Below are 25,888 nucleotides of genomic sequence, written 5' to 3'. Positions count from 1 at the left end.
GTTTATTCGTATTGCAAACAGAGTGGCACTAAGAACAGAGCCTTGTGGGACTCCTTCTTGAATGTATGATTGAGATAAAACCTGCCGATACCTCACTTGGAAAGATCTGTGCCGAAGGAAGCTTTGAATAAAATATGGTAAATGTCCTCTCATATGTATAGAATGGAGATATCTTAGGATACCGTAGTGCCATGTGGTATCAAAGGCCTTCTCTGTATCAAGGCATATCATGACGAGATGTTGCTTTCTGATGAATGCATTTCTTATGTTGGATTCAGCTTTGGTCATGAGGTCTAGGGAAGATCTATTCTTTCGGAAGCCAAAATTATTATTACTGATTATATTTTGGGATTCAAGGTACCAGGTGAGTCGATGGTGAACCATTTTTTCCAAAGTCTTATTCAGGCAGCTGGTAAGAGAAATTGGTCTATAGTTGTTAGGAATCGAATGGTCTTTTCCAGGTTTAGGTATGGCTATTACATAAGAATGTCTCCAGGAAGTAGGGAATACATGTTCTGAGAATATCCTATCGTAAAATTTTAGCAATGAAAATAGTGATTTCTGATTGAGGTGCTGAATCATTATATTGTAGATTCCATCAGGGCTAGGAGAGCTATTTCTTGAGGTATATATATATATATATATATATATATATATATATATATATATATATTCTTCCAGTTCAGATATTGTGAGTGGTTGGTTATAGGGTAAAGGACATGTAGTTTTGAAGTTCAGTTTCGTTTTCTTAGCTTCAGCTTCAAGTTTTTGAAAAGATGGTTGATATGCAGTTGAGGCGGTCAATTCACAAAACACCGTTCCTAAGGCATTGGCAATTTCATCAGCAGATGAGATCTCCTTCCCATTAATAATAGGAGAAGGCAACATATCATATTTACCATTCAGTTTCTTTATTTTTTCCCAGATTATTCGGGTATCAGTATCTTTGTTGATTGAGGATGCAAATTTTATCCACGAGTCTTTTTTCGCCTTCCGCCAGATATAACGGGCTTTGGCTCTCAGTCTCTTGAAGTTAATAAGGTTAACAGTGGTGGGATGTTTGCGGAAGGTGTTCCATGCTGCGTTTTTTTCTCTCTTCGCTTTGTTACAATCACCATTCCACCAGTGATTGGTATGCCGATGGTTCCTTATTTGAGACTGTGGGATGGCGGCTTTTGCAGCTGTTAGTATCTGCATTGTGATATGATCGGTGACAGTGTCAATAGCAGAAGACTATGATGTCATTCATCAAAAGATACATGACTGGTAAATTTCGTCCAACAACTGGACGGAGGATTATTTTATTCTGAATAAAGGATTTCCTGTATGTTTGCTGTGCAAGGAATCCGTATCTGTCAACAAAGAATACAACTTGAAGAGACACTTTACTTCGGGACATGCGGATCACCAAAAAATTGATGGACAACTACGAAAAGATGAAATACAGAAGTTGAAGAAGAACTTGGATACCCAGCAGCAAATGTTCAACAAGCAAAGAACGCAGCACCACAGCATTATCAAAGCCAGCTTTGTGGTAAGCGAAAAAATCGCTAAGCATTAAGTCATTTGGTGAAAGAGAATTTATCAAAGAATGTCTGCTGGATGTTGCAAGTATAATATGTCCTGAAAAGAAAAAAAGACTTCGAGAATATTCGTTTGTCGAGACCTACTGTTGTCTGACGGATAGAAATTATGGCTGATGATATCAAAAAAAAGTTTAAAAGAGAAGATTGCTAGATTGAAAGCATTTTCAATTGCTTTGGGTGACAGCACCGATACAGCACAACTAGCAATATTTTTTCGAGGAGTTGATGCGGATTTCAACATCACAGAAGAATTATTGGCGCTTCGGCCGTTAAAAGGAACAACTACCGGTGAAGATATATTTGAAACAGTCACAGTCTTCGAGAGATTTGGGCTTAAATGGAGTTCACTATCTGGCATATGCACTGATAGAGCCCTTGCAATGGTTGGTGCACGGAAGGGATTTATTGGAACAGTTCATGAGAGAGCATTAGAATTACAGATCCATCATGAAAATTTAACAAATTTTCACTGCATTATCCATCAACAAAATCTGTGTGCAAAATCGATTAAATTCACAAATGTTATGGAAGTTGTAGTAGACAGTATTAACTTTATTAAGTCAAGTGCACTTAATCACTGCCAATTTAAGGAGTATTTAGCAGACCTATTTTCGGATTATGCAGATGTCTTATTATTGTGAAGTGAGGTGGTTGAGTAAAGGTAAAATGTTAAAACGATTTTATGATCTGAGACAAGACATTGTCTCAGATCATAAAATGCCAGAAAACTTAGATTTTATGGACATAAAAGGAAACACAATTAACCAAGTAAAAGATGATGAGTGGGTGTGTGATTTAGCATTTCTTGTAGATGTCACCGGATACCTAAACGAATTGAATCTCAAATTGCAAAAACAAGGACAATTGGTTCATGAACTGCATGGACATGTCAAAGCTTTTTGTAATAAACTAAGATTGTTGGAAAGTCAGATAACAGCTAAAAATTGTTATCATTTTCCTACTCTAACAACTCATAAAAATATCCCTTATAATTGTTATGGAGAAGAACTGAAGGCAATAATAGAGCAATTTGATACAAGGTTTGCCGACTTCCAAAAAAACAAAGCCACCACATTCGCTATATTTGCTCGTCCAATGGATGCTAATGCCAGAAAACTTACAGATGGAACTTATTGAGCTTCAGATGGATTTAGTGCTAAAATCACAATTGAACAACATTGCTTTGACGGATTTTTATAAATTTTATTTGGTGGAAGAAAAATATACAAATTTACGCGCCTTTTCAAGAAAAATCATTTATCTTTTCGGCAGCACATATGTGTGATCAGTTTTTTTCGAGGATGAAATACAATAAATCAAACATTCGGACAAGAATAATGGACGAAAACCTCAAATTCTATGCGATTATCCTTAAGTCTGGTCCTAGAGGTTGTCACAGACATTCTCTCAGATATGTCAGACAAGCTGCACTTGCTACCTGGGAGTCTAAAACGGTAATGGAACTGATATTCGGGAGAGACTCAAGTCAAGTAGACCCAATTTCGGCGAAGTCCGGACGATCTGTGACAGCCAAATCTTCTGCTTGCACCTTCAGGATGGTGGAACTGTTAGTAATCCTGGGTATAACCTCCGTGCACAAGTACATGGTGGGTGACCACCCAGGTGTGAACCAACGTAAGCAGGGGTCGAGGTGTGGCGCCCACACCACATAGAAGAATGCCGCCCTTCTATGTTACCAGGCAGTACTAGGTGGTAGATGACTCATCAACCGGTACAATACCACCACTTTGCTTATTGAAGCCTTGAAGTGGTGGAACCCATGTTTAGTTTCTAGAGCTAAGTTCCGGTTAACCCTTCCCTATCTCTTCCATCATGCAGTATGATTGATGACTTTTGAGGTTAGGATGAACATCGTGGCGAGATCCAATATTCCATACATTTCGAGGATACAGCTCTAAAACGGTGTTCGCAGGCCGGCCGCTAGTTAGTACACCGGACCGAACCTATTGGTAACTCTCTAGGAGGCTTCTGGATCAGCTATTGTATAATCTTGCTACCTCTACTCTGCCAGATAGTGACTGGAGGGAGTCCGAGTAGTGTGTATGCGGGGAGCATTGTCGAGGCCACGTTATTTCAAGAATCTGGGTATATTTTTACCATGTGTACGCCATATCCAAAAATTTCATTACTTCATACAGCATATCCCACCCCCTTTTTCTTACTATTGAATACACCATGAATTGTCAAACTAATAGATCAAGCTTATCTGCGAAAAGATCTAAACCTGCCAAGCACTTCCTAATTCATTTCACAAATATACGTGGTCTCAATTCTAATCTTAACGATGTCCATTTTCACTTGTAGTCTGCCAAACCCCATAAACTTTTTCTGACAGAATCTCAGTTATCGGTTGATTTAACTACCGCTCATCTCAGATGCCCAAATTATTCGCTGTATGATTCCTTTCGCCTCAAAGGTGGTACTTGTGCATATGTCCATTCTGGTATTCCCTATCAGAGACTTGGCAATTTGAAATCTACTCTCTTTGATCTTCTCTGGCTTAAAATCTCTCTACCTCATTGTGTAAAATTCATCTGTTGTCTCTACCGATCTCCCAACTCCACTAATCACTTGGAGCTTTTTGACTTCCTCTCTTTACAACTTGACTTTCTCCAGTCCAACTTTCCTAACAGTGAGGTAATTTTCCTTAGTGATTTTAATGTTCACAACTCCAGCTGGCTTCCGTTTTCTAGTCATACCGACCCAGCTGGTCGAGATGCTGAGGCTTTTGCCATTACTAATGACCTTGCACAAATTGTTAATGTACCTACAAGAATACCAGACAATCCTAATCATACAGCCAACACGCTTGATCTTTTTCTCACAAACAACCCTTCTAAGTACACGGTCGAAGTGAGAGGTCCTTTAGGCACTTCAGATCACAACTTTGTGATTGTCTCTTCTCCAGTGGAGCCTTTATCTCATGGCTATTCCCAACCTCGTGTTGTTTGGCATTACAAGAATGCAAAATGGGATGGCCTGCGAGATTTCTTTTCTTCTTTTCCTTGGTCGGATTACTGTTTGAAAACTTCTGATGTCAACGTTTGCTCAGATCGTGTCAGGGAAATTATTCTTGCAGGAATGGAATCCTTTATCCCACTCTCCACTTTAAAATCTCGTTCTATATCTAAACCTTGGTTTTCCAATAAATGTGCTAAGGCTGTTCAAGAGAAGAATGTTGCATATCGTAATTGGCTTGTTTCTAATTCTGCAGTTTCCAATCGCAGTAAAGCAGTTATTAATCGGTCCAAACTAAAGTTTGAACCGGCTAAGAGTAGAAAACTTGCTTCTTGCCCTAATGGTAGCCGAGCATTCTGGTCCCTTGCCAAAGCTATTGGTAGCAACTTTTGCCCATCTCTGCTCCCACGTCTGTCCAAACCAGATTGTTCTGTTGACACTTCAGCCAAGGATAAAACTAACCTACTAGCATCCCATTTTTATTCCAGCTCATATATTAATGATCTTGGTAAAACACCTCCCACCATTCCCAACACGCTCCATTCAATGCCTCCTGTGGTCTTCCGTCAAAAGGATGTCAGAAGGATTTTGACGAATCGTGATGCTCAGAAAGCTCCAGGTCCCGATGGTATTTCTCCACTTCTTCTCAAAACCTGTGCTCCTGAACTTACTCCTATTCTATGCCGCCTTTTTTCACTTTCTTATTCCAAAGGTGTTTTTCCTTCTGCTTGGAAATTTGCTCATATCCAGCCAGTTCCTAAAAAGGGTGAAAAATCCCTCCCATTCAGTTATGGTCCCATTGCAATTACTTCTACTCTTTCTAAAGTAATGGAGATATCAATTAACCGCCAACTCTTAAACTACCTAGAAACCTTTCATCTGATCAACGATCACCAGTATGGATTCCGTCAGTGTCCATCCACTGGTGATGTTCTTGCTTATGTTACCCATTTATGGACTAATTCAATGGAAACGTTCGGTGAAACACAAGTAGTTGCCCTTGACATCTCAAAGGCTTTCGATCGTGTTTGGCGTAAAGGTCTTCTAAACAAGCTTCCATCTTATGGTTTGCCAAATGTTTTTAGTAATTGGTTATCCAGTTTTCTCTCTGATCGCTCACTGAGGGTGATGGTAGATGGCTCTGTCTTCTAACTTCTCCACTAATGCCGGTGCCCCCCAAGGTTCAGTTCTTTCCCCCACTCTTTTCCTCTTGTATATTAATGACTTTCTTCCATTGACTGGAAATCGTATCCATAGTTTTGCCGATGATAGCACATTGCATTTCACTTTCCATTTTGAGAAACCTTGCCCTGTTCAATCAGCTTCAACTTCTCGAAAATCTGCTACCAATTCCTTAAATGCCGATCTTCAGGTAATTCTCCAGTGGGGCAAAGACAACTTAGTTGATTTCAACCCTTCTAAAACTCAGACTTGTCTTATATTAACGTCAATATTGATAGTCTCGTAGTTCAAGTACAATCTTCACATTAAATTGTTATGTCGTTCATTATATTATAAAATTTATGTAGAGCTTTATACCAAAGCATTATATTATAAATAAATGAAATATGAAGTAGCAACTTGTTTTAATTTATTTTATTTAATAATTTGGTCCGGCCCTTGACTTGGAGACAGAATGATAATTTGGCCTCCGAACTAGGAAAGGTTGCCCATACCTGCTTTAGAGCATTACAGGCCCAGCAATTTTATTCTCTGTAAAACATTTAGTCTTCGATCATACGCTCGATGGAATCGTGCTTCTTATCACATGCAGCTTTTTTTCTGACCTTACAGCGGCAATCGGAAATCCCGCAACAGCAGTTGGATTTTTTTAAATTTTTATATTAAGGTCTCCCGTAAATGATTACATATACCGTGCGCTATACTACTGCGAGGTAACAGTAGTAGTAGAGGCTTGTGAAGCAAGAAAGCAAGCGTATGAGCTTATGTAGCATCAGACAAAAAAAAAAAAAAAAAAAAAAAAGCCACCAATTTCACACATCCATTCCCTCTAAAAGTTTGTCCCGTTCATCCTTGAATTTATTTAAGCTGTCAACTTCTGCAACGACAGATGGAAGTTTCTTTCAGCAATTAATCACCCGCTGGCTAAAGGCAAATTTCCGCACATTTATTCTACAACTGTCTTTCCTCAATTTGAATTTATGCCCCCTCAGGTTCGTAATCTGAGCAAGCTGAAGAATCCCGCCAGAATTCAGCATGCTTAACCCATTCAATACCTCAATCAGATCACCTCGGTTGCCTAGTCTCCAGCCACAGCAATTTGCAGAACGCAAGCCTTTCTTGGTAAGAGGGCCCCCCTTCGTTCCCCTCACCAATCTTGTCGCCCTTCTCTGTACACGCTCAAGCAACTCAACATCCTTCCTAAAATGAGGCCTCTAGTCCTGTACACAGTACTCAAGGTGTGGCCTGTCCGTTGCCTTATATAAAGGGATAATTACCTCCTTTTCCCTACTAGCAAAATTTCTGTATATCATTGACAATACCCCATTACCTGCTCTTGCAGCCTGTCTACAGTGCTCAGAAAACTTCATATCTGACTGCACAATTACTCCCAGATCTTTTTCATTTTCTACCATCCTAAGTGTAATACAACACAGTTGGTACGTTTCTCTGGGATTACTTCTACCCATATACGATACTTTGCATTTGTCAATGTTAAACTTCAGTTGCCACTGCTCAGGCCATCTGCCCAGCTTTTCTAGATCCTGTTAGAGTAGCACATTGCCATTAACAACCCTGCCAACCTTAGTATCTGAAAACTTGGATATTAAGCCTGATATACCTTCATCAATATCATTGATAAATATACAAAAGAGCGGTGGGCCCAACACCGAACCCTGGGGGACTCCACTAATAACATTAGTCCACGAAGAGCAGCGTCCATTGATTACCACTCTGTCTTCTCCCACTCAACGACCCTTTTATCCATTGTAGCAACTTACCCTTAATACCATACTGTTCCAATTTGTACAGTAGTCTTCCATGCGCAACATTGCCAAAAGCTTTCCTGAAATCCAAGTATATGATATCAGAATTATTTTTTTGCATCCAGTTTCTTTGTAAACACATAGTATCCAATCATATTTGTCACACAAGACTTTCCCTTAACAAACTCATGTTGTGCCTGAATTATTACTGCACTCTTGTCTAGATCCTGCAATGCATCCTTAACCAGTGACTATTTTCACTAGAACAGAAGTTAAACTAACTGGTCTGTAATTACTCGTGTCACCCTTATATTCCCCCCCCCCCTTGTGAATTGGGGATACATTTGCACATCTCCAATGCGTGGAGACTTCTCCTGAGTCCAATGATGCTCTCATAATTAATTATGGCTAAGAGTTTGCTTACTTCCTTTCTCGCCTCCTTTAATATAACTGGATAGATCCCATTCACCCCAGGTGCCTTTATGTGTAACTTGAACAATTTCTCCTCCACTTTGCTCTTAGTTATTAAACATAAGAAAGGCACCAGTGGTGAATGGGGATCTATCCAGTTATGTTAAAGGAGGCGAGAAAGGAAGTTACAGTTTGATAAACCGCTAGTATTTTCCTCCCTTAATAACTCCTTATATGTGAATGTAGTTGCAAAATACTCAATTAGATTATCAGCTATCTGAGCAGTGATCTCAGATTATCAGCTATCTCAGCAGGTGATGTGTGTGAGGTGTATAAGGCCTTGAGTGGGGTTGAGCAGGCGCAATTTTGATGGGATTCTTCCTCTTGCTCATATTACGAACCTGAGCGGGCATAAATTCATATTAAGGAATGACAGTTGTCGAATAGATGTGCGGAAATTTGCTTTTTGCCAGACGGGTAGTTGATTGCTGAAACAAACTTCCATCTGTCGTTGTGGAAGTTGATAGCTTAAATACATTTTAGGAGAAATTGGACAAACTTCTAGAGGAAATGGATGTATGAAAATTTTTTTTTTTTTGTTTGCTGATTCTACATACGATTACTTTTCTGCATCACATGCCTCTACTACTTCGGTTACACTTCTTGTATTTACTGTTCCTCCTTTAGTTCTGGTTTAGTTGTGTCCGTATTTCTTCTTTTAGTTTGTCGCTCACATCCTTCTTAATTATTTACAAGATTGTATGAGCTAGCAGGTTCTTCATGACACTGCTATTCGCTGTCTTACTGTTCGCGACTGTTGAGTTCACTGAACAGCGTGAGTCATCATCCTGTATTTTGTCATATCGAGTGTAGCTTCGCATGATAAATGTATTCATTTTGATGCTCCACTTCATGCCGTGGCTCTAATTCCTTCCTGAGTGATCACTGACGTAGCTGCGCAGAAGCATTTCTAGTTGGTCAGGCTGGATGGTCTTGCCCTTCAGTTGTGGTAGGCTTACAGGGCACAGACAGTCTTCGATTTTCGAACTTATCCCTCTGCCTAATGCCTGAACGCGATTGACTTTAACCTTCGCCATACTATGCAGTATGTTCAATATTTCTACTTCTCATCACCAGTTATGGAGGTGGACCTATTTCGTTTTGGCTTTTGCATCCAGTGGTGGGTGTCAGTTATTGAGAGCGACATCAGATGGTGCAATTCTCTGCCTCATTTGCCACATCGACCTTAAGGAAAGTCGGTCCGATGAAGCGACTTTCGCGGCTGCCTGGCGTCGTAGTCTGCGCGGTAGCACAGTGGTATCGTCACAGTCCTCCTCACACAGAGTGGAAATGGCCGGGTTTGAATTACGTTGATGATGCGAGGAACTTTAGTGGGCTTATTTCACTCCGTGGCTGAGTCAGTCGGTCTCAGGCGTAGACAGCAAGGTTCCTCTCCTCAGAAACTGGGGTTATTTTCATCCAGCAAGAGAGGCACATCTACCAGAGAAGACACAAAATTTACAGACACAATACATATATGGGTATATGTAAGAAATTATCGGGTTACCCTAATATAATAGGTTTTTTTTTTTTTTTTGTCTGGCGTTTTAACCATTGGGCTAATTGTGCCTCTCATTATTTATTCGTTGGCGTGGGCTGTGTTAACTGCGGGTTGGCTGGCGCCCACTGCTATTGCGGTGGTATTCCACTGGTACTACAAAGGATGCAAAATATTGTCCGTATTAGGACCGGTATACCAGGTTGTTAAGGTGGGCTACGGCACAGTTAGTTGTAACCCGTCTCCCTGCAATGTAGACGGTCACTGATCAGGCTATCTAGGTGATTGCCTTCGTGGTGAATAAGTGGCCAGAAAATACTAAACAACGTTTTTGCTACACAAACATCTTTCTGGCGTTTTGTAGAGTTCTGTCTCATCACAGTGTACCATGGCAGAGTTCAACTGAAGTTATGGAGCCTCTCTACATAAGATACTATACATGTCTATTATTATTATTAGTAGTAGTACACTGGTGTGCAAAATTTAAGGACCAGTCAGGTTTTCACATGTAGCTTCTCATAGGAGTGGCCTGGATATGGGAAAAGCATACCGAAGGAACCTCGCGAGGTTCAGAAACGATGAAAGAAACAACGCCGATGCAACAACAGAAACAAAAACGGTATAGAGGGACTTTATTCAAAAATGGCAGCACAGCACTGGCTGCCATGATAGAGATGCATCACTCCAAAGGTGGAACAAAGGGAAGAGGTGATCCTCAGTAGGAGATATGGCCACCCTTAATGTCGATGTAGGCTTTGCACCGCCTGTCCATACTTAGAACAATGTTGTTCATAAGTTCTTGCGGTAACATCGTCCATTCCCCTGTCAGCGCCATCTTCAGCTGGTGAAGATTTTCTGGTGGGTGTGGACGTGCCGCTAGGCGTCTCCCCAGAGCGTCCCATATGTGTTCGATGGAACGGGCAGGCCAATCCATACGAACAGTGCCCTCACATTCCAAAGGCATATGAACAGCTGCAGTGCGATAGCGTGTTGCGTTATCATCCATAAACATGAACTCGGGGCCAATAGCACCTCGAAACAGACGCACATGGGGAAGGATTACCTCAGTACAGTAGCGTGCACCGGTTAGTATCCGGAGTTGTGTACGTCCATCCAAGATAACGCCTCCCCAGACGAGAACACCTCGACCGCCATATCGATCCCTTCAGTGATGTTTGCGGCGTGATACCGTGTGCCAACCTCTCGCCAGATTAGCTGACGTCCAGAATCGCTGCTGAGACTGAATCTACTCTCATCAGTAAAGAATAACTCTTTATTATATACAGAAAGCACATTGCTGTATACAACTCCCTTCACGGCTATAAGCCAAGGGTTTACATAAAAGAAATCACAGCATAATAAACACAAAAAAAAAAAAACAAAAAAAAAAACACATGACTCCTGAAAGGTTTGAACACTGGGATGATGGATTCAAGGCAGTGATGAATAGGTCTCCGGGAGCAGGTTCTAAGGTCCTCTGAAGCTGTCCTGGGAAGGAAGTCGACCGAGTTCTTTCTGCCTATATTCCTTGTCGACTGCGAATTTTTAGAGGTCGCTGTCCAAGGACTGTATGTCTTGCAGCATTTGCACAGGTAGGAACCGATCAGATAGCTTTAACCGGTTTGGAATGGCCTGAAGGATTGGATTAGCCCTATGGCTTGGGACGACTTAAGTGTATCTTAAGTAAAGATTTTGGGGTTGTAACCTTTAGAAATTGTGGTGGACCTTAAATTTTGCACACCATGTAGTAGTGGCAAATGATGTAGGAAATTAAGCTTATAATACATCAGCAATAAAAAAAAAAGTCCGACATTTCTCATTTCATGTGTCGTATCCTTTTAACAGTCTAGTTCTTCCTTGATTCAAACTACTGACCTCTACAATACCAGATGGGACTTTGTTACAACGATCAACTAATCTCTGGCTCAAAGAAAATTTAGGCACATCTGACATCACTGTCGTATCCAGCTATCATCGTAAAAAGGGCATGACACCCAGGTTTTTGAGTGTGTTTTAGATAGACCTAGGAACACTTATACACATGGTTTGGGTGGGGCATATTCCCCCTCTATCCACCCCTGCCTGACATGCAAGCATCCTTTCTCAATATGAATTTAAGCCTCTTCATGTATGTAATATGAGCAAAAGGAAGAATTCCTTCAGCATCGAGTTAATTCAATCCATTCAAGGCCTTAAACACCTCAATCAGCTATCCTCGCAGATGCCTAGTCTCCAGACGCTGCAATTTTGTCATTCTCTGCATCTGTTCAAACAGATCCATGTCCTTAAAAAAAGGCTTCCAGATCTGCATGCAGTACTCAAGATGTGGCATAACCATTGCTTTATACAATGGGATACTTTACTCCTTATACCTGCTAGCAAAGCCCGTAAACACCAAGGAGCCAAAAAATTATGACCACCTACCTAATATGATGTAGGTCCTCCACGTGCAGCCAAAACATCTCGTACCCGGCGAGACATGGACGCTACAAGATTTCTAAATTTGTCTTGTATATGGTACCAACACGTAACCAGCAGATCCTTTAACTCCTGTAAGGTCCGTGGTTGAGACGCCGCAGATAGGAGTTGCTGTTCCAACACAAACCACAGATGGTCGATGGCATGATGTCGTGAATTTGGAGGCCAGGGCAATACCTGGAAGTCTTCCTCATGTTCCGCGAACCAGTCTCGAACAATCCGTGCGGTGTGGCATGGCGCATTATCCTGTTGAAAGACGGCACTGCCAAATGGGAAGACCGTTACCATGAAAGGGTATACCTGGTCAGCAATGATGTTTAGGTATTTTATTTATTTATTTTTTTTATTAAAAATAAAGGGAGGCACCAAGAACGTAAGTTAAGTTCAAATCCGCCTAACAACTCTCAACTGAGTACCTTACGTCTTTCATAAAATAAATAAATTAAACATTATAAAAACATAAAATATATAAATTTATTATGAAAAAACAAAAAAAAAAAAAGAAATAAATAAAAAACAACACATAAAATTTACACTAGCAACTCATCCATACCTTAAACAATTGTGGTTACCAAGAACCCTAACGATATAAGCAGACGTTTAAAGCTCAAGTATTGTCCAAATCTTCGTGGTAAAACAAATCTTCTTATTGTCAAATTTTATCTTCAGACTTGATTGATCTGGGGCAGAACCGGGCTCGCCCTCAGAACAAGCCTCTTCCTCCGAACGAAAACTTGTTTTGCAAAGGCCTGGTGTGCTGCAAGATTACTCGGTGTAATGATGTTTAGGTAGGTTGTAGACGTCAGAGTGCCCAGCACATGGATGACTGGATCCAAGTAACCCAGCAAAACATCGCCCAAAGCATGACACCGCCGCCACCAGTTTGTTTCGTCCCAAGGCGCATCCAGGCGCCATCACTTCCCCAGATAAACGACGCACACGTACCCGGCTGTCCACATGGTGCAACAGGAAACGTGATTCATTCAATCAGACGACCTTCTTCGGTGCTTGCGTGCCCATTATAGGCGCTGTCGCCTGTGAATCGTGGTTAGCATGGGCATTCGGAGCAGCCTGCGGCTACGCAGCTCCATTTTCAGCAGGATTCGATGTACTGTGTGTTGTGACACATTACTTCCGTCCCCAGCATTTCAATTACCGGAGGGTTGCCGGTGACTGAAGTTTCAATCACAGTCGCCCTTTGTTTCCACGTACCATCCGGGAGAGCCTTCGCGTACCTCGAGCATCGATGAGCCGTGGTCGTCCAATATCTCGCCCGTGGTTCGTGGGTTTTCCTTCCTCGGACCACTTTCAGTAGGTACTTACGCCAGCTGATTGTGACCATCCCACCAGCCGTGCCGTTTCGGATATGCTCTTCCCACGGCAGATGAATTTAAATATTTGGATGGCCTAATACAATAGTCTAGCTAGCTTGGATATGCTCTGACCCAGTCGTCTGGCCATTACAATTTGGCCTTTGCAAACTCGGTTAGGTCCGGCCTTTCCAATCCGAAGAAAAATAGTAACACTGATTAACGGAGCTCAGTATCAGGTGTTTTTTTTTTTACCGTGTCCCGACTAGAGCACGCGCAGTTCACCTGCAGTTGCTTCGATTTGCATAACGACTCGCTGGTCATAATGTTTCGGCTCATAGGTGTATATCATTAGCAAAATCCCACACAAGATTTTCTGGCAGCCCGTCTGCATTGCTCAGAGAAATTCATACTTGACTGCACACTTACCATGATATCTTTTTGATTCTCCACTGACCTGATTGCGGTGCCACACAACTGGTAAGTTAAACTGAGATTATTGCTCCACATATGACGTACCCTGAATTTGTTAATATTAAACTTCAGTTGCGACTTCTCAGTCCGTTTGCCTAATTTATGTAGATCTTATTGCAGTAGCATATCGTCATTAACCACCCTGCAAACATTCGTATCACCTGCAAACTTACACATTAATCCTTATATATACCTTGATCAATATAGTTAATAAATATAGAAAACAACAATGGACCTACGAGCACTAAACTCTGAAAGACTTCGCTAATAACATTATTTCAAGGTTAGTGCCTACTGGTAACCAGTCTGTCTTCTAAAATTCAACCATACCTTAAACCAGAGGTCAGCAACCTTTTTGAGTGAAGAGTCATTTTCGATCTAATTTAGGGAAAAAAAAAAAAAAAAAAAAAGAATCCGAAGAGCTGCACTTCAGCTCAAGCTGGGGGGAGGGTTGAAGAAATGGAAAGAGTTTTATTTAAAAAAAATATATTGAAATATTTATTAATATTTCAAATTAATGTGACTTTTGCTGCTGAATGTCTTGAGCGAGTCTCTCACCATCAGGGAAGTATGTCGTAATTTATCTTTAAGCATTCTGAGAGACTCTTATTGTTCAGATGGTTTCTTGATTTATTTTTAATATAATTCATGTTTGAAAATATTTGCCCGCAGAAATTCGTCGAACCAAAAACTGAGATAAGTCCAAACGCAAATATTTTCAAGTTTATATACGTGTCCAGTAAGCTGCACCACGCATCGAACACAATTTGGTCTTGCTTTTTCAATTCATCTGTCGGTCGGCATCCATTTATGTAGAATTGGAAGGGCAGCCTTTTGACTCTCCAAATCCTCAATTTCAGTTTTAAGGCAATTTAGTCGTGTACTCCACATGTTCTTGATTTTTAATCCTCTAACCATTTCTTTTTGTGCTTCATGTGGGCTAAAAGTTAAAGAGCCGCAGGTTGCCGATCCATGCCTTAATCCTTACCAGCACTTAATGCCACACTGCTTCAATTTGTGTGGCGGTGTTATGTGCAGAGTCAAAAGCTTTCCTGAAATCCAAGTATATGATATGAAAATTATTTTTTTTGCATTGAGTTCCTTTGTTACTGCATTATAGTCTCCAATCAGATAAATCAGACAAGATCGCCCCTTTTGCAGTATGAGTTTATGTCCCCTTGTGTACGTTGTGTAAGAAAGTCAAAATACCATATTCATTAAGTTTACTTAAGTTAACACTAGGTGGAAAATGCTCGGGTTCTAATTTCATCAATGACGCAAGTAACTTTTATGGGCTTTATTTTTTTTTTCGCATTCCGTGCATGAGTTAGTCACTTTCAGACGTACGGGGCAAGGTTTTTTTTCTTCCCGAAACTCTGGGAAGATTTCTGTTTTTTGTCCTGAAAAACAGAGAAATAAATCAGAGAACACATAATTTAAGGGCGTATTACATATGGTCATATCAGAACCTTCTCGGGTGGTCCTAATGCGACTGTTTTTTTTTTTTTCTCTCTCTCTCTCTCTCTCTCTCTCTCTCTCTCTCTCTGTACACATTGTATTCTTTATATTCAAATTCCGCATCGCTTGTATCTGAGTGGCACCACGTTACCGATATTCCTACTATATCCGTATTTGTCGACTTAAGCCGAACTTCAAATTCATTTACTATAGTCCTGGAATTAGTGTACGTGAAAATATATATTCCTGTTTTTGCTTTTTGTAACTGTTGTAGTAAGAATAAACAGTATTTCGTTCACCGCCAAGACCTTAATTGTTTCAGAGATATAAAAATAAGAAGATTCTAGTAAAGCAGAAAGTAGGGGAGTAGAAATCATAGATAGGACCTTGAAAGATTGTGCTAGTTATGTCGGATGTGGATGAATAATACAGGGTGTCCCAAAAGTCTGTCTATTAGGCTAAATAAGGAGAATTTCAAAAAATGTTTTAATGGCAATATTATACTTATATTTGGGTCTGGAAAGAAAAAAATAATTAATAAATTATGAAAAGTTGCAGAGCAATGTAAATGCTATTTTGTAGAAAAATAAGCGTATAATCATGTCATTTGGACATTATTATGAAATTCATCTTGAAATTCAAATAGATAGTGACTTTTGGGACACCTTGTATGGAACACACAAAAACCAAGATGAAGGCGAGTAGTCAGATAAAAAATAAATTTGAAATACCACGATATATATAAAGATAATTTCCGGAAGTTAAGACGACCTAAGGAGTGAAATTAATAAATACCGTAATAAATTAATAGAAATTAATAAATTATGTAAAATTAGTATATGGATAACATATTATATTAATTGCTGGGCTTATCGCTGACGTTGAAAACCTTCTTACCATTAATTGGATTCAGAATCAAAGGCCTATCCTTGAATTGGAAAAATAATTCAAGAAAAGGCCAGGAGTCTTTATGGGCATCGGATATAAGGACTGTGGAAGAATTCTGATGCCCTAAATACTTAACCTAATTTTTCAGCTGTTCGATTAGGTCTTCCAAGTCATTATTTCTCTATTAGAATAAAATGGATTGGTCTGATTTTTAATAATTTACATTTATTTTTGTCCGAGTACAATATTACGGATCATTTTATAAAAAAAATGAAAAATCTGTAAAGGTAACCAAATTTTTAACATTACTTTTATAGGAATATGTGCTTCGACTTCGTTTCAGGAACCAGTTGTGTCGTACGTGAGCACTGCCTTTGAAGGTAATTTTTATTCCACACTTATACTTAGAATACGATAATATATGTTGAAATACGAATGTTAATGGAGGGAGAAGGTTTGGGGAGGATATTCAACAGTTTACTACAATGAACTCGTCACCATGCAGACTGAATAGGCTACCAAAAAAAAAAGAGATAAAGAGGAAAAAAAAAAAAAAAAAAAAAAAAAGAGGCGAGCCTGACCTCAAAAATGAAAAGAACTTTAAGAAATAAAAATGAAATTAAATAGATTATTTGATTTAATTTATTGCTTGGTATCGTCACTTTTTAAGTTTATAATGCAATGGTAATCACAGTACCGCATCTATACTTCTTCCGTGAACTCTTTGATACAACCTTCAGTAATGGAATACTGTTACGTCGTTATGTATATAATCTCTTCTCCTCTTTCATTATTCTACCTATGCGGTCTAAAATCTTTCTGATTTCCTGGATTATGTTCACTGCAATTCCTACTTGTATCTTCGCGGTATATTAGTAATTCCGGTAATAAGAGAAGGATCATGTCTTCAAGCATCGGTTCTAATATTGCATTGTTTTATTTAACACAGTTCCAAGTTCATTTAATGCTGGTCTGATATCATCATGTAAACTGCATTTTTATTCATCTTTATATCGGTTTTTCCATCTGTTAAACATAAAACTCTGCAGAAATCTGTTAGTCTTATTTTATGAGCACTGTACGAATGAAGTAGGCTATATGAAGAAAAAAAGTTAATGCAACAACGTTTAAATCCAAACTTCAGGCGCATTTGATTTTTTCTTTAATTAAATGATTTTTTATTTTTATTTTTGTGTGATGTTGAGGGGAGCAGTCGCAGTATTTTCTAAAGGAAGGGACAAAAGTGTTCCACGGCATCATGTAGCAGTAAAAAAAATACACATTATTTTGATCATGACGGGAGGGCCCATTAGTCCCTACCAGGGAAGGCCCCCGTCTGTGATTAATGGAAGTGAAAAGTAAATATAGTTATCTCCTTATCAATTAATTACAAAGATTATAGAACTTTGTAGAACACCCGATAAAGCTCTATAGCTTCTCTAAACTAAGACGTTCAGTTTAATTACAAGTATTAACATTGTGAAAACACTCCACCACAGGTTGTGGCGGCACTGCACTGTTCTAAATAAAACTACTGCTCCTAGGGATATATTGCTATTGTTTACAATGTGAGCATTATTCATACACTGTTTTTATAACTCAGAGATGGGGGGGGGGATCTCCAAAAAGGCTTCTAACAAGAGAGAATAGAAGAAGCCAGTTTACAGGCAGGGGAGAGAGAGAGATGTGGAACAGAAGAGGCCAGACTGACAGAACCCTCACGACTGTTTAAACCCATTATATGTAACACTCATTTCAGTCTGCCAGGCTCCAAATATAAGAACTGAATATTAAACTTCAACTGCTCAGCAGCGCAGTTGTGGGAAACCACCGGTGGCGCCTCGTCCTAAACATTTCTCAGCCCATCGCCCTAATTTTCTTAGATCTTGTCGCACTAACTCACCCCGATTACTGTCGTTAATTACCCTGCCAGCCTTTGTATCATCAGAAAACTTGGCCATTAAGCCTGATGTATCTTCATCAGTATTATTAATAAATATTGAAAAAAAAAAAAAAAAAAGGGCCCAGCACTGACCCCTGATGGACTCCACCAATAACATTATTCCACGAACAGCAGTGCCCATTGATAACCACTCTATCTTGTTCCGCTTAACCATCTCTTTATCCAAAGCAGTAAACTTGTCCGTAATGTCACATTCCTCCAGTTTTTACAGCAGTTTTTTATATACAAGTATCAAAAGCCTTCCTGAAATCCAACTATATGATATCAAAATTATTTTTGCATCCAGTTCCTTGGTTATTGCATCATAGTAACCTATCAGATTGATTCGACAAGATCTCCCCTTATCAAATCTATGATGTGACTACAGCATAATGGCATTCCTGTCCAGATGGTCCTGCATAACTGCTTTAACCAGCGACTCCATTATTTCGACTGGAACAGACGTTAAGCTAACAGGTCTGTAATTACTCATGTCACCTTTTTATCCGCCTTTATGAATTGAGGATGCATTAGCACATCTCCAGTACACAGAGACCTCCCCTGATTCCAAAGGTGCTTTCATAATTATGGCTGAGGGTTTGCTTACCTCCTTTACTGCCTCCCTTAATACAACTGGATAGGTTCTATCCATCCTAGGCGCCGTTTTTATGTTCAGCTTGAACAATTTCTCTTCCATTCAGTTATCACAGAGTCATTTAGCTCTCCGCTACAGTTTGATAACCTTCTGGCTTTCCTTCCCCTAAAGAATTCCTCATGTGTGAATGTAGAGGCAAAATGCCTATTCAATTTGTCAGCAACCTGAGCAGGATTATCAACTGTTAACCCATTGACATTAAGTGGACCAATGTGATTCGAACCCTTTATTCTACTGTTAATATAAGCATAGAAGTCTTTGCTGCTTTTCTTTTCCAGAGACTTCTCATAATCAGCCTTAACGTGCTTTGTGTTTTGATTACGGACTAATTTATACCTATCATAGGCTTTGTATCACTTGTTAATTTATATGCATTTCTCAACAGTTCATCTTGCATCCATTTAGATTTAAATGGATGCAAGATGAACTGTATTTCTTCATTGGTATTAAAAGCCTAGTAGCTTCTACAATTACTTCCCTGAATGCTTCCCATTTTGCATTTGCTGCTGGAAATAATCAGACCGTCCCATTATATAGAATTTTCTTTTTCTTTTTCATTCATGTGTTGTTGTGGTGGACCCCAGGGTTTCCCCCATTGTACTTCTTGTGTTAAACTTACGACAAAACCGGCCATTTTTATGTAGTGTGTTGGGTGTGTAAGTGTTTTTTTTTTTTTTTTTGTTAGTTGTTGACGCATCGGCTTCTGTGGCCATGATGCACCTCCCAAAGGTTTTGTATTTTACTCTGATCCAAGACCGAGGCGGGATTCGAACCCGCGACATTTGGGTTGCCAGGCAGGCACTTTACCCACCTGGCTAGCCCGGTCGGCTGTTATGAAGTGTTCTATTGCTGGCCGGGACCTGGCTCTTGTTAAGATGTACACTTGATATATATGTAGGAAAGGAAATGAAAAAACTGATTCGAGTAAATAAGGTCTTTGAGGTAACAGAGAGGAGAAAAAGCAGTATGTACTGGAACTTAAGAACAAGTTTGAGCTTCTGCAGACTGCTGAGGACCAAGCTATCGACGAGGAATATTACAACTTTCTGAAAGTGATAAAGCCCAAGAAACCTATAGGGATAAAGAAATCCAAAGAAGAAAAAATTAGTCAAGAAACACTTGTCATGATGAACCGAAGACGACAAATGAAAAGCAAGAAAAACACTGACAGGGAGAAAATTGAGTATACTGAGTTATGCAAAGCCATTAGAAAAAGACTCAGAGGACATGAGATTTAACACAAGAAAAGTAGAACAAGCATTAAGGGAAAACAAAGGATTTAAATCAGCAGCTATGAGCAGTAATACAGAAAGACAAATGATACTGAAACTGAAGAATAGCGATGGTGTACTTATAAACAGCAGAGAAGGCATAATTCAAATAGCAGAAGACTACTATAGAGAATTATACAAGGAGTAGGGGAATGATGCCAGAAATGGGGAAGATGGATTGCAAAGTAGCAACAAATACGACATACCGGATATTCTTCCTGATGAGGTAGAACATGCATTGAAGAAAATGAAGAATCAGAAAGCCCCAGGGGAAGATGAAGTTACTGTAGAGTTGTTAAAATTGGGAGGAAGAGACATAACACAAAAACTGGCAAGGCTCTTCACAAAGTGCATTAGAAAAGGTGATGCCTAAGCAGTGGAATAATGCAATCATAGTTTTGCTGCATAAGAAAGGAGATAAATTAGAAATTGGAAATTATAAACCAATTAGCTTGTTATCCCACATCTATAAGTTGTTCACTAACAGATTAGAAAGAATACTTGATGAGAATCAACCAAAAGAGCAAGCTGGCTTTAGGACAGGATTCTCAAATATGGATCACCTTCACGTAATATCACAGCTAATGGAGAAAGCAAATGAATATAAAACACCATTATGCCTGGCATTTGTGGATTATGAAAAGGCATTTGACGCCATACAGCATAAGGCAATGTTTCGGGCACTGCAAAGACAAGGCATAGATACCCCATATATTATGATTTTGAAGAAAATATATGAGAGGGCTACCTCCTTTATTAGACTAGACAAAGACAGTAGGAAATTTAAAATTGAGAAAGGAGTTCGACAAGGAGACAATATCTCCAAAGCTGTTTACTACTGCCCTTGAGGAAGCTTTCAGAAGATTAGACTGGTCACAGAAAGGAGTAAATGTGAACGGAGAGTGCCTAAACCATTTACGATTTGCAGATAACATTGTGGTCATAAGCCACGATCCCAAAGAATTAGAGGCAAATCTTAATCAGTTATGCACAGTTAGTAAGGATTTTGGACTAAAGATGAATATGGCTAAAACAAAAGTAATGATGAACAAGTATGCCACAGAAAGGGATATAATGATTGAAGGAGCAGTAATTGTGGATTATGAAAAGAAATTTGACTCCATACAGCATAAGGCAATGTTTCGGGCACTGGAAAGACAAGATAGTCATATACTTATCTGGGACAAATCATTAGCTGCAATAATGATAAATGGCTAGAAGTCAAGAGAAGAATAAATTTGGATGGATAGCATTCAGGAAATATAGTCACATACTGAGAAGCTGTTGTTGTTATTTGGTTTTTAGGAGCATTAGCAACTAAGGCCATATTGCTCCGGTGCGGTGGTCATTCCCTGACCTTTCCGCATCCTCCGTATTTGGTGGTGACGGGCTCGAACCCCGGTCTAATCAAGAAGCGTGTGCTACGCACTGCTCTGAGAAGCAATATCCCAATTTGTCTGAAACGTAAAATAATGAACCAATATATACTCCCCACCATGACTTATGGAAGTGAAACTTGGGCACTCACCAAAAGAATGGAAGAGAAGCTGAGAACTACACAGCGAAGAATGGAACGAATTATATTGGGAATCAGACTGTTATATAAGAAGAGAAACACATGGATTAGGCAGCAAACTCAAGTAAAGGACATTCTTATCAAAACTAAAGAACTAAAATGGTCTTTGGCAGGACACATAGCTCGAAGACATGATGACAGATGGACTAAGAAAATAACAGAATGGTATCCAAGAGGAGCTAGAAGAAAACCTGGAAGACAAAGGTGGAGATGGATAGAAGAAATTCATGAGTTTGTGGGTAGTAAATGGATGGCCAGTACTCAAAACAGAAGGAACTGGAAAGTTGCTGGAGAGGCTGTCATCCTGCAGTGGATTGAAAATGGCTGATGATGATGACCTGGCTCTTGGTGGCCGCCTCCACGTGGAGGCGGCCACGATCTACTACTTTCATGCTAGACTCTACCGGAAAAAAATTCCAGGATAGACGAAGTTAGGAGAAAATGAAAGTGGGGATAACTGGAAAAGTTGTGAATGGGTGGGAAAGGAAAGGAAGTGCAGTTGGGATTCAGAGAAGGTACTCACCAAAAAAAAAAAAAAAGTTAAGAGAAACTGAGAAAAGATAAGAGGCAGTGGAGCCAATTTTTAGCCTTTGTAGAAGCCACATAACGTATTTTACTGTATACAATTTTAAAACTCCCTCTCTCTGACTATTGTAGCCAGCCTTGCGGAAGTAAAAGCCCGCCATTTTACCCTTGACAGTAGTTATGTCTTCCGCTAAGACGAATTATTGACGGTCGCAACTGTCAACACCTGCTCATAAATGAGAACTTCGCCATATTCGGATAATATATGCTCTAAACATGAAATAAAAATAATATAATTATTTTACGATATTTAATATACATATCTTAAAATAATTACATTAAAATTTGAGGAACAACCAAGCAGTATTGCAGTAAAATAAATCAGAAGTCAAAGGCTTAACTCAGTCATATTTTATTGACCTTGCCTTAATCATATATTGATCGGAGAAAAAAAAAAAAAAAAAAAACCACTTACAAGTTCAGTTTTTGTTTTAAATTTAACATAATGGCATTAAGGTTTTACCTCGAGACATTTCTTCCATCTAATGAACATTCATAGGACGAGGTAGCATTCTATATATATTAAACATCGAGCTATCATCATTGCTTTCTTTCGGCTTTACTGAAATTTGTAAGCAAAGAAAAAAAAAAAAAAAAAAATTGACTAAATAAGTTTTGTCGATTAGAAATTCCATGTCATTAATATTTTTACACATATTTGGTACTTTCGCCCAAACTGATGTACTTGTTAAAAGCCTCCATTCCATAAATTTGAATTTATTGTAGGATTCAGCCCATATTTTAGGTATTCGGAAGTGGTGTGTTTTATAGATGTCAAATAATTTCATTTCTCCACCCTGACTTTATGAACAGTTAAAATTTGGCAAGCACTTCAAGAGGAACAAACTTTTCTTTAATGGTAATACTGTATAAGCATTTCGATCGTCTGGTGCACGTAACTGATGGCCGTGTAAATCAATAACCAGAAAATAACTGTGCGATTATTATTCAATTTTTGGAACATCCAGTTTTTAGTAATTGTTTTTTTTTGAATATGCCAAGCGCATTATGCATAACATGAAAGTGAACTTCATTTCATTTAATTTCTCACCCTGATCCACAAAGTCAGGGTTAAAAATTGTACAATAAATTTAGGCCGATATTCTTCCGCAAGAAAACATGGCTGTTTAAAATTTTAAACTTGGTTAAAAATTTTAACGCTCGATCGATCGCTTGGTATAAACATAACCAGCGAGTTTTTTTAATTTGTTAATAACATGTTATACTTTTCATCTTCTGAAAATTACAAGTTTGACCAAGTAGCAATGAAAACATCGCATATTTGAGCAAGGGCAATGGAGATTGTAGGGAAAATTGTGTCCACTGCCCCCATGAAATTCTGCCTTTTAAACCATGAGTGTGCTCTACAGGAGGGTACAGTGGGTATACTCAAAATATGCACCGCTAAGATTACCTAGTACAGGGCGAGTCAAAATTATGTATACACACTTGAAGGCTCTTCGCACACAGAGGGACTTTTTCGTACGACCGTTTAGTCGTAGGGATGAAATCCGTTACATTATATAGGGTCCGCGACAGGACAAAAGTTTTGCAACCAGTTCCAAATTCCCGGCGATTGTACAGTTGTACAACAGCTAGGTACAGAGCGTCTAAGGCAAGTGCGCACACAGACAACAAAACTGTCGTTGAATTTAGCCCCCCACTCTGCTTTTTCTCCATTCCCTCTAATATATCTTTGAGCACAGCTCCCACACTCTGCTTTCAAAAAGGTACCACAAATATCCTTACTCATTCGTCGCCCAACGATGCCTATAGTACACCTTCTCATCATAGTCATCACACAAACAATTAATCCTTTTTCTCTTTCTAGCCGTTCTTATGATATGAACTTTCGAATTTTCCTTCTGTTTTCCGCAATCAGATATAATTGATCTTTAAAAGAGTTTACCAAAATTTCACCCGTGAATGTTTTGGTAAACACATGATGGGTAGCCGTGACGTGGAGTTGTGTAACAGTTCTTTATAAGAGGAAAGTGGAATGGCTCACAGGAGAAATGGGTTAACTTGTCGACATTAAATTTCTGTACGAACGACTCTAAGAATATTTTAAATAAAGTCGTGAAATTTTTAAAGCTTATATTGTTAATTTATAGAAATATTTCTCTAGGAAGTTTACTTGGGGGGAAGGTTATGGAATCTGATTGAACCTAAAACTTCATACAAAACATCCACTTAAATTTGGTGTCAATCCGACTTCGCCTTAGCGAGTAATGCTTAAACATCCGGCACGTACATCCATTTTTATAAAAAAAAAAAAAAAAAAAAAAAAAAAGAACTCGAGATTTTATGGGGGGAAAAATTGGTACTGACCCTATTTTTAAGTTTGGGATGATGTGAGAAATGTTTCTAATAGACGACAAATTTTTTTACGAAAATCATATTCAATTAGATGCGAACGGACATGAAGGCAGTGAGCGCTTTGCGTATTTGGGAACGTGCCTAATTCGTACATTGTGTTTTCTTAAATTTCCTTTTGAACTTTAAACGGTTTGATCATAACTTACTGACATTTCTTTCTGGAATCTGCGGACAGCATATTTTTATCATGCAGATCAATATTACTTCAGTTGGAATACTTTCTGTTAGCCTGCATCAATCAATTTTCCCTGTACCTTCAACTTCAACTTTAAATTTTGAAGATGATATTGCTCCATTTTATTCAGCTTAATCGAGTAAATTATTTAATACCTAAATATGACAAGTTGATTACACATATAATTAAGGAATATTTATATTACAAGTTAAGAATTAATCATTTACTCACGATGTTGAGCAAAGCTAATCACCCTTTCTGCAGTGACGTGAAAGTCGTCCTCTTCTCCGTACTGAGGCCCTGGTACAAACGGTTCGTTGGGTGTGTCTCCCTGCATGCCATACCGGTCCAACAGGTGATGTAAGGGAGGGATTTTAGGAAGTGATCTACCTGTTGCGTTCGGCATTTGCTTCAACTCTAACTGGCTTAATATTCTTTCCTTAATAGCTTGCAGTAGCGCTGTCCGTGCCTGATGTTTGCACGTTGTACATTTTTTATCCGTTTGTACTTGGATATCTATACCAGTATTTCCCTGAGAAGTGAAATTTCCGCCTTTATCAATGGCCAGATTTGCTTCCTGTATGATGGAAAACTGTGAAGCAGAATGTTTTTTATCCCATTCTTTTACAAAGACTTTAAGGTCATCTTCGAACTCGTCTTCAGTTTTAGCTGAAAGATATCTACATAAACACAGAAAAACCAGCATCGAGAATGGATTGCGGACGTTAGTGGATGTGATCATAGTTGCACTTATGAAAATGGGGAGAAGCAGTCGGGAAACCCAGTACTATTTTGCCTCTGCTTCTAAGAGAAGAGAATTTATCCTTCTCTTTTTATAGCACTCAACGGAGCACTACCATTTGAAACACACGCCCCTCAGCCCCAAGTGATTGGTAGAATGCACTTAATCTGCCTGGGACTACTCTGCTACCGCTTCCGTGGCTCCTCCTTTCATGGAGTGAACCAATCGTACGGCTACTGTCACATCTACAACGACATCGTGCCAAATGATACAGAACGTGCATTGGTATACGGAACTTTCGCGAACTATCGTATATCGATTTCTTGAATTTTCTATATTGGAAATAAATTGAGAGGGATAATTACTAATACAATTTTAAAACACAAGACACGAAAGTATGTGCAGCCAGTTGACTTATATAACACAACTGTTCGGCGGTTCTAGCAGCAAACCGCTTTACCGATCCTATGAAG

The 25,888-nt window shown here is 39.2% G+C and overlaps 1 protein-coding gene across 1 annotated transcript in view; it reads right to left on the bottom strand.

Moving 5' to 3' along the window:
- LOC150091158 (growth/differentiation factor 8-like) overlaps window positions 1-25,444 on the bottom strand; it is a 148,166-nt gene extending 122,722 nt beyond the window's left edge. Inside the window, exon 1 of the mRNA XM_090382300.1 lies at window positions 24,905-25,444. Within this exon, the coding sequence (XP_090238426.1) occupies window positions 24,905-25,415 (511 nt within the window). The 5' untranslated portion in view covers window positions 25,416-25,444. The remainder of the gene's footprint in view (window positions 1-24,904) is intronic.
- Between the last annotated feature and the right edge of the window lie 444 nt (window positions 25,445-25,888).

This window comes from Mastigoproctus giganteus, chromosome 1 (genome assembly GCF_048544385.1).
Source record: "Mastigoproctus giganteus isolate SK-2022 chromosome 1, ASM4854438v1, whole genome shotgun sequence".
In the NCBI taxonomy this organism is placed as follows: Eukaryota; Metazoa; Arthropoda; class Arachnida; order Uropygi; family Thelyphonidae; genus Mastigoproctus; species Mastigoproctus giganteus.
The sequence above is the reverse complement of the archived record's forward strand: the minus strand, read 5'-3'. Positions and strand labels throughout refer to the sequence as shown.